This window comes from Spinacia oleracea, chromosome 4 (assembly GCF_020520425.1).
Source record: "Spinacia oleracea cultivar Varoflay chromosome 4, BTI_SOV_V1, whole genome shotgun sequence".
Lineage (NCBI taxonomy): Eukaryota > Viridiplantae > Streptophyta > Magnoliopsida > Caryophyllales > Amaranthaceae > Spinacia > Spinacia oleracea.
In genome coordinates this window covers 181,484,682-181,495,440 of record NC_079490.1, presented here as the reverse complement: position 1 = coordinate 181,495,440, position 10,759 = coordinate 181,484,682, and the positions used below count along the sequence as shown (strand labels likewise).

The following is a 10,759-nucleotide window of genomic DNA, read 5'->3' as shown; positions in this document are numbered from 1 at the left end:
TTAAAATTTGTCGTACTATTCGTATTTCCTTATTTCAGTTAATTGGTTTGGACCTAATATGTAATAGATTATTTATGAACCTAAAAGTTAGTTTTATGTTTTCCGCTGCAAAATTCTGAATAAGCCGTTACGTTTTTACACGGGCGATAATGCCTTGATAATTCTCTACGTTTTATATTAAAAGATTATTTTAGAAAAGAGATAATTGTCGGGGTGTTACAAATCTGGTTTCATCTTGATGAATTTTCCAATGTCTGACACATAGATAGGACTTCGAAATGGCACATTCAGTTTTCTTTTGTTGTGTTTCTTCACGTGAATTAGCTAAATTCTGAATAATGTGAGACTAAGAGATGAACCTATTTGATGCCTTTTTCTTCCCCTTTTTCTCTATATTTTGTTCAGACGTCGTGCACTCATACTTTCCTCCTTTTTATCATTTGTTAAGATTTTAGAGGGCACTATAATGATTACTTCAATTTGTTCTTAGAAGTGTTCTTGTCTTTCGTCTGAATGTCTGACAGAATGTGTTTTAACCTGAAATTTGAGAGCCAGTGAATAAAAATCGCATATGTCATATGATTTCCTCTTCTTATTAAAGTTGACATGAGGGCACCTCTGATTTGCTTTTAGAATCTTGAGATTTTTTTGTTTTATGAAAGAATTTCGTTGCCACATACCATTAGATTAAATATTTAAATGTCTATGTGAACTTCCTTGGTCCACAAACAGCAAAGAAGCGAGTAAAAGGGCAATGTAACTCTTGTGCAAATTTGTATAGCTACTTTCAAATTTCCATGCTCTTCCTTGTTTAGCATTGTTTTACGTCAGAGTGTTTTTTAACAGTTTTCTTTCTGGAAGCTGAACTGAAGAGTATTGACAAATCAAACTTTGTGCAAGTTTTCTAGCGAATCCTGGTAAATTGTGTTGATAATGCTGCCTCCCACCTTCTGATTTAAAACCCTCCAACAAACCAGAAAACTCGTTGTCTTTTGCTATAAACTTGGCTGTAGAAAACTGATTTAGTGGGTATTTGAGTGGGTCTTCTTCTACAAAGATTGAGAAAGAGAATGAGATTGAGAAATGGGAGGATAAACATTGAGAAATGGGAGGATAAACATTGAGAAAGCGGAGTAGAGAACAGAGACTGAGAAAGAGGAATGATAAATGAAATAAAATCGTTGGGGATGGGGCCCACAAACGGAGAGATTTAACGTTTTCTGTTACAAGGTAGTGTTATTCAAACATATCAAACTTACAAGGTAGGAAAATATAAAAAAAAAATTATAAGGTAGTAATTCATAAAACGTCCCAACATTAAGGCAGTGTTTCACAAAATTTCCATTTAAATATGTAGATTGTATATTTTGACAATTTATTTACGAAAATACCTTTGATATGTTTCACTCACCAATCATGGAGATTGATTGGGTGGAGCTCATACTATACATTGATATTTATTTATTTTGGTGTTACCATCTGGTTCTCCCTTAGGTTAATCCGAATGCGGGATAAGTTCTGGGTGGATAGATTTCAGTCCCTCCCAATTGTTGTTGTGGGGGGATAGAATGTGCAGTCCTCCCCATCATGTTCAGCCCTAATCACCACTAAACCAACAGGCAATTGGTTATGATACTTTGATACTCCGTATTTGTTAGGCAAATTTATATAAAAAAAAGGTTATAGTTGACGTCCTATTTCACTAAATCGTCCTCGTATTAATTGTGAAAGTATATTAATATCCTTATAAAAACATCAACCCCATCCCTCCCCTTCACCCTTCACCTTTCCCCTCCACACCGACAACCACCACTATATTGTCTACTTCACGCTGACAACCACTAAAACCTTCACCTTGATCATCCACAAAAGAACAGTGCAAAAAAATCTTCTACATGTAAGCCATTTTGGAAGAACCCTACTTCTAATTCCAACAACAGCTTGTAACGAACAAATTTGCATACACGGACTTGGTTTCTTTTAGAAAAATATTATTGATACACCTATTGTGAAGAATCCTACAGCCACCCACAGACTCAGCCTTTCACCTGATGCATATAACAAGGAACATGTGAGCATTTACATGGCATATAGTTCATGTGATTCTGTGACTAGGGATGGCAATCACATTCGAATCCGAACCAAGTCTGACCCGATCCGAAGGAAAATCACATCCAATCCGATTAAAAAAAGTCAGAATTTGAATCCGAACTGGAGGCGGGTGGATATGAAGTCTGCGTAGACTCCGACCCGAATCCGAATCGGAGTCCGAATTCGACCTGAAATTATTTCAATCTGTATTATTTTCATATATGGATTTTTTAAGGGAAGTTTCCAATTTAATCTAATATATTAAATTAAAGCGGGTATTTATAATTTATTAGAAACTCATTAGATTTTGGCAAATGAGAAATAGGATTTCTAATTTATTTTAGAATTAAAAAAATACAAGTTCTATGTAAGTAAAGCTAACACATGATTTGCCTACCTCTCCCATTCCTGCAAAAAAGGGTTTAAGACAGGGAGATCTTATGTCTCCATACCTCTTTGCTATTGGAATGGAGTACTTGTCTAGGTGCCTAGCTTCTTTGACTGCTGATACAAAGTTCAGGTACCATCCAAGATTTAAGAAGGTAGATCTCACCCTTATGATGTTTGCAGATGATCATTTGTTGTTTTCTAGGGCTGATATCCCTTCTGTTACTTCCCTATTAGCAGCCTTTAGTAAATTCTCTGAAGCTTCTGGTCTGCAGAATAATCTTCATAAGAGTGAGGTTTATATAGTTGGTGTTTCAGGTGATATTGCTGACCATATTGTGGGGGTGTTGGGTATACCTAAAGGAAGCTTCCCAGTAAAATATCTTGGTGTGCCTTTAACCACTAAGAAACTCAGTTATACTGAGTGTAAACCCCTTATTGAAAAGACTGTGGCAAGGATTAAGAGCTGGTCTGCCAGAATGCTTTCTTATGCTGGAAGAATGCAACTGATAAAATCAGTTCATATTGGAATACAATTATATTGGTGTCACATCTTTGTTCTCCCAAAGAAGGTAATGAAAGAAATACAGGGAATCTGTAGGTGTTTCTTGTGGACTGGGTCTGATGCTGGGTCCAAGAAGGCTCATGTGTATTGGGAGCAACTGTACTTGCCTAAAAGTTGTGGTGGGTGGAATCTTAAAGACCTCACGGTATGGAACAAGGCTGTTGTTTTGAAGCATTGTTGGGCTCTCTCTGAATTTGAAGCAAAATAGGTTATGGGTTAAATGGATCCATACTTATTATATTAAATTTCTGGACAATGCCTATTCCTAATGGCCTTACTTGGTCACTAAGGAAAATATGTCAATACAGAGAGGTGTTCATACAAAATGGAGGATTTGGTCAGTTTGTTACAGCAGGAAAGTTCAGAATACAGAAAATATACAAACACCTGCATGATGGGGGAGCTCATGTTGAGTGGAGAAAATTCATTTGTAACAACAAGGCCAGACCAAAGAGTACTTTCATTACTTGGCTTGTTGTACAGAACAGGTTGGCCACTAAAGATAGACTTATCAATTGGAATTTGAATATTATGAGCACTTGTTGTTTATGTCAGATGCATTATGAAAGCTAGAATCATCTATTCTTTATGTGTTGCTACTCTGATGAGATTTCGAAAATGGTGTTGCAGGATCTTAGCATCTATAGGGGGTTACAATGCTGGCAAGAGGAATTTAGATGGGCTGCAAAGAAAAGCAAAAGCTCCAGGAAGAACGATGTCATCTATAGCATGGCGTTCACTGAAACTGTGTATGCAGTTTGGATGCAGAGAAATGCTAAGCTTTTTAATAATCGGTTGGATTCCAGTAGTTGTCAATAGAATTCTGTTTTGTATTGCTTGTAGAGCTAAGTGAGGTCTTTGAGGGCTAGCTTGCTCTTTATGGTTGCTTGTTGTTTGTAGCGGTACTGTTGCTTTAGTGTCATTGTAATATCTCCACTTGGTAAATGAAATTCAATATTTATTTGCCAAAAGAAAAAAAAAAGCTAACGCATGACATCAAAGAGTCATTAAAATACGACCAATAAAAAAATCCAACTTACTTTATAACAAATAAAAAACGGATTTTTCATGAAATACCCCTGAGTTTTTAGGAAATTCACCAAGTGTTCTCAACTTTCAATAATACATAAAATAACCCTATTTCAAAACTTAATACACGAAGTACCCTTATGACGTCATCAACCCCAAGTAACCCAATTAACCCACCCATTAACCCGTTTCTTCCCAATTAATCCACTAAACTCTTAATTAACCCACTTTTTTCTTTTCTCTCTCCCCCATTTCTTCTTCCAGTTTGGGCTGCCGATTTCCCACCTCCATCGTCGCCGATTTATTTTCTCTCTCCTCAACGCCATCTCTAGCCACCTCCATGAATGATTCATCGTCTTCCTCCTCTTCCATCTTTCTCTCTCCTTTCCTTCAGTTCAATTGGCGATTAAGGATCGGCTTCCTCCAACACCATCATTCTTAAATTTCCTAAAATTGATCATAGTTTTAGGAAATGCAAAGCCATCTTCGAACAATTTGTTGGAATCTATCAACCAACCTTTTTAAGTCATCTGTTTTCAATCCTTCCAAGAAGACTCTACTTGTATTTTTCTTAATTTTAATTTTAGTTGAAATATTTGAATACTAATTTTGCTTTAACATTCAATTTACCTTAGAAATCTCATATGGGTTTGCCCAATCTGGAAGCCACAGTTTGATGCTTTTGCTTTTTTGGACAAAAATACGGATGCGTATGTCGGCAAAACCAAATTAGATAAAAAATTTATTCGATTGAGATGTTGTCGATCTTCAAATCATCATTTTCAAATCCCTCAAACAAATTTAGGGAAAATCCTTCCCAAATGCTTTCGACTTTAGGAGAGAGAAAAAACAGTAAAGGGGGAGAGGAGAGAGATGAAGCGGCAACGTAACGCCGTCTAGGAGGGCAGTGCTGGCAGGGGGCTCGTAGAGGTGGTGGTGGTAACTGGCAAGGAGGGGAGGGGAGGGGAAGGTTCCTTCTGGTGAGTTACTGGAAAAAAGAAGGGAGAGAGAAAAGAAAAAGAAATGGGTGGGTTAGTGGGTTAATGGATGGGTTAATTAGGTTTGTTAACGGATGGGTTGATTAGGGGTGTTATTTTAGGTGGGTTAATTAGACGTTAATTGGTTCATTATGGGGTTGATGACGTCATCAAGGATGTTTTGTGTATTGTGTTTTGAAATAGGGGTATTTGGTGTATTAAGTTTTGAAATAGCAGTATTTTATGTATTATTGAAACTTGAGGACATTTGGTGAATTTCCTAAAAACTTGGGGTATTTCATGAAAAATTAAGTCAAGTTGAGAAAGTTTGAACTCGATCTCAATTTGTCTCATTATCACCAATCAATCAACTATATCAGTGTCTCTTGTGCTTGCTTTAAATTCACTTATTAGGTTGATTTCCTTTTCACCATATTGACTTGTTTAATATTCTAGGCCGGAAGCCATCTTGCGTGAGGTGGGCTTTTTGGTTTGAGGCAATCTTGATGCTTCCTTTTGCTCTTTTAGGATTTGTTATGAAACCACTGCAGTTAAAAAGGTTTGTGCATGATTTAGGATTTGTTGTGAAAATTTTATTTTTGCGGAACTAAAACATATTTAGTGTTTTCTTTGATTAATACATGGTTTGTTTTATGGAAAACCATATAAAAAAAATCTAAGAGCATGTACATTGGGGCTCTTGGAGTGGCTCTCCAAGTAGCTCTCCAATAAGAACTAGCTCTTGACCAACATTGGGGCTCTTGAGTGGTTCTTGATGGGCTCTTGAGTAGCTCTTCATGGAGAGCTACTTCAAGATAGCTCTTGCCCAAGAGCCCTCCAAGAGTTGATTCTTGTTGAAAATTGAGGAGTAACTTTGAAAAGTGGATAGTAACTTTGGGTAAAAATACAATTAAGTAGTAACTTTTTTACATTTAATATTTACGATTCTATAAAATGAAAAACTAATATATTTAAGATATTTTTACGGAAAATCTACAATAATGGTTACTTTTACTTTTTCTTTTTTCCTTCCCTATTTCACAAGCCTAATATTGAGCTATTTATTTGCAACTAAAATTATTTGTCTTCCTCATTTTAACCCATAAAATCTCCTCATATTGGTTAAAAATGAAATCAACTAAGTCAAATTCCAAAAGCTCAAACAACCAAATACAAGAATGTCAAAACCTCACTCAAATTCCATGCATGGATGAACTTACTCAAAATTTTTATATATAATTATTGTTAATATTGACATGGTCCCCACTTGTTTATTTATTAAAATATCTACTCAACCCCACTTGCTTTATTATTTTATTTCATTCAATTATTTTTCTTAATACCCGTGCCCACCCAAGTGTATCCATTAAATAAATACGGAGGGAGTACATATAAAGATCCACTTTCCGTGATAAATTCAAAATGAGGTTAATATAAACTAGGAAAAAATCGACCGGTTCAAGTTGTAATGTGCAATATGTTCTCTCCTTTGTTTTTCCCCCCTTTTATGTCATCAACCTTATAACTAAGGGCTTGTTCCGTACTACTGTCAGTTTCAATTTTTGTTTTTATTTTATAAGTCATATGATTTAGATTGAATCATAAAATAAAATATAATCATACTTATATTAATCATGTTGATTTTGTAAAAAACTTATAACATGCAAAAAACTGAAAATTAATGTTTGTGATTCCATATTTTAGATTTTAATTTTGTAAAAACAAAAAACTGAAAACAAAAAGATACTGATTGAGACAGAGTTTAAGTTTTCTAATTTATATGTTTGTCAATATATATATTTAATTTGACAAAAAAACAAATGTGCATGTAGGGCATTTTATGTAGGAACGTCCTCACTAGAAGAGCTAGCGAGCATAGAAAAATGTTGCACCTTTCGTGGTAGCTTGGCAAAACTAAACGCTGAAACAGGTAAAATCCTATGGCAAACCTATATGCTACCATATAACAAAGGCAAAAGAGGAGAGTACTCAGGTGCAGCTATATGGGGTAGCAGCCCTTCGATCGATGTGTCGAGAAAACTTGTCTACATTGCCACAGGGAACCTGTACTCGGCTCCAGATTGTGTCGAGGCATGCCAAGAAAGAGAAAACAACCAGACTATCCCTACACAATCAGAGGAGTGTATAGAGCCTGAAAACCATGAGAACTCTATTTTGGAATTAGAGTTGGAGACTGGAAATATTAAGTGGTACCGTCAGTTAGGAGGGTATGATGTATGGTTTGCTAAATGTATGAATCTTTTAACCCCTAATTGTCCTCCGGGGCCTAACCCTGATGCTGATTTTGGCGAGGCCCCAATGTTGTTGAGTGTGGAGGTCAAAGGGTGTCCAACACGAAGACTAGATGTTGTTGTTGCTGTTCAAATGAGTGGGATTGCTTGTGCTTTGGATAGGGATACTGGGGACATCATTTGGATCACGGTATGCATGTATCTTTACTTTCTTAATTATTCTCATTATTGTTTTGCTATATAAGTATATGATTCTCGATCTCTTATATATGGACTACTTCTTTTGTTTGTTCTTGATTAAATTGTACCGGTTGTATTTGATACTAATCTACGTATAATCTGTAACTGGTTAGGTTGTGTGGGTGTACTCCCACCACAAATTACATGTCTACATTGTTAGATGCAGAATGTGACATATATAAACTGCATGTTAGGTACAAGTGTGACGTTGTATTATATATGTCACATAAAAAAAACATACATTTAAGTCATGCTATAAATGTATTTTTTTTATAACTAGTACGTGCTATAATTGTATTCATCAGAGCATGATAAGAGGGTCTTGTTTTAACACTTTTTTCACATGCTATATGTTACCATTCCACTAATACTTCCTCTGTTCTTTTAATTTTTAAATGACACAATTATTTAGGCATGTTTGCCAATGCACGATTACAAATATTACGTACTATCTTCCATTGTGGATAAGAAAAAAATAAAAAAAAATTGATATTTAAAAAGTATTTTTTTTATTGAGACGAATCTAATAAGACCCCACCGAATTTTTTCTTATGCATAAATCACAAAAGGAAGTCAAATGCGCTTGTGTGAATAATGTCTAAAACCCAATTGTGTCATGTAAATAAGAACGGAGGAAGTATTTAATAAAACTATTGTTAATTTTTTCTTAAGATTCAAACAAATTTAGCTTTTCACCCCTCAGATCCATTTAAAACTTGTAAATATATGTATCATGTTACTTTGTATTTTATTATTTTATTCAACTTATACATTGGTTTATCAAAACTCACTTCAATGATTCAAATTTCTCCACATGATTTTAAGACTAGATGAATTAAATGCCATGCATGTCAGAGCAACTCAAGTATTAAGACTAGACGAATTATGTAATGTGAAATCTTCTCTCTATATATATTCAATCCATGTTCTAACAAAGTTGTGGTCGTGTAGGAGGCTGGAACAGGAGGCATGAAGGGAGGAGCCATATGGGGAGCCGCTACAGATGGAAGAAGAGTATACACCAACATTTCCAATAGTGACTTCAAGAATTTCACTCTTAAGCCCTCGAACATAACCACAAAAGCAGGAGGATGGGTGGCCATCGATCCTCGAGGTGGTGAAATCTTATGGACCACGCTAACACTAGCGACGGTGTTAGCTTCGGCCCTGTAACGATAGCTAATGGTGTTGTGTTCGCCGGATCGTACGATAAGCAAGGTAATATATATGCAATGGATGCCAAGACAGGGGTTGTTTTGTGGTCATATGAGACTGGATCAGAAGTATATGGGGGTGTATCAGTTGGTGATGGCTGTGTATATGTTGCTAATGGTTATTGGACTGCTGGAAAGTCATTGTTTCCATTCTGCATTTGATTCTTGGATTCCCTCTCTCCGCTCCCCATATATGGCACTATCTCAACTTTACACTATTCACGGTATAACTTTTAATTATCTTTTGTAATTTACACGTAATTAAGAAAAAATGTAGTCATCTGAGATATTATTAGTTTCACATCGATATATTTATTGATTTTTGACAAATTTGTCAAAAATGACCTTTTATATTCCAAATTTACCGAGAAATGACCTTATATACTTTTTTATGTGAAATCACACCTTAATGTAATTTTTATTTGTGAAAGACAACCAAAGGCAAGTTTCCGGCATTGACTGAGCTTTTCCGGCCATTGACTTGCACGTGAGCAGCACGTGTGACTTTATTTTGTTATAAAAGAACCTTTTATAACCTAAAATTTGCGAGTTGGAAGAGCGGAGATACAGGAATAAGAGAAGTAGACTTGCGTATGGTTGAGGACCTTATATACTTTTTTTTGTGAAATAACACATCCATGTAAATTTAATTTGCGAAAGACAACCAAAGACAAGTTTCCGGCATTGACTAAGTTTTTTCGGTCATTGACTTACACTGCACGTGAGAAGCAATTGCAAATGTCAGATTTGTTTATATGCCATATGGTGAAGAGATCGACTCATAGTTGCAAAATATTAATACAAAGTATATGAGAAATAACTTTGACACTCCAATATTGATTTGAGATACCCTTGAAAGCACGAAAAGTTGCGCTCGAACTCTTTTTCTTTTTTTTAGAAGGGGCAATGCATGTTATGCAAGAATTTTATTGCAACTCAATTTCTGACCAAGCTATAATTCTTCGAGGGAAGGAGCTTATACGGCGTACATACTATGGAGTAACTCATGTTATCCATTTTATCCCACCTTGCCGAACGAGGGTTCACGTTTAAATTACTTGAATGTACTCACACAACAAAAATACTAGTTGAAGATGTGCTAATACTCCCTCCTGTGAGGGGGTCGAAAAAGCGCGAGGCTAATGCGTGACCTTGTCCCTCGTGGGTGTGACGATTCTTTTTATTCAATCAAGTGTAATTGGATTTCCTGTGAGTATACACCCAATTGACTAGTAATATAGGAGTCGCCATTCAGTTTTTAACGACAATGAGAAAAACTGACAAAACCCGGTTATCGTGACATAAAAAGAGTGCAATTATGTTTGACCACGACGGCCGTAGGTTCCCTTGTGATCCCTGGTGTGGGGATCTCTCAATATACACCCGCAAGGTAGAGATTGAGGGTTCGGGGGACTGTAACTACCGAGAGGAGTAATTCGCTCGTCGATAACTCCAGAGGCAGGATATCCTTACTAGCTCAGCATAAATAATTGAAAGGACATGCGTTAACTATTAAACTAATCTGAGTTGATTTTAGCAATATGCAACATATAATACTAATTCGATCGCGATTATCTGATTTAAATAGCATTAAGGGACCTAGCATGATAATCCGATTTCCCAAAAATATTATATTTGTTAGGCGTGATAGAACATTCAGATTAGGTTAGTTTAACAGTTCATAAAAAGGGCGAGGAAAGCAGTTAAATCATCGAAAAGGGACACATTACGACGCACCCTTGAGAGGTGCGTCACGATTCTCAGAAAACTAACCACTTTGACTTTGCTATTTCTCCTTTTTATATAACGAATCTCAATTATGGGACAGGATACGTTCTGTTCGATTTATGGATCGATTGCGACAGAACGCGTGAACAGTTTCGCAGCGAGAGGCTTAGGCTAAGGGTTGGAGTCAATACTCAGAATATAATTATGTGTTGTTGTGTGTCCTTTCACGTCGAAATTAGGGGCCTATTTATAGGGAAGAGTTCGTGGAAAGATAGA

At 36.0% G+C, this 10,759-nt stretch overlaps 1 protein-coding gene across 1 annotated transcript; it reads left to right on the top strand.

The window, feature by feature from the left end:
- Positions 1-3,298: 3,298 nt before the first annotated feature.
- LOC110798061 (uncharacterized) lies at positions 3,299-8,917 on the top strand. Its single transcript, XM_056842760.1, is given in 5 exon segments — positions 3,299-3,531; positions 3,674-3,799; positions 6,882-7,491; positions 8,493-8,676; positions 8,679-8,917. Coding segments are annotated over 5 exon segments (1,392 nt in total).
- Positions 8,918-10,759: the final 1,842 nt, after the last annotated feature.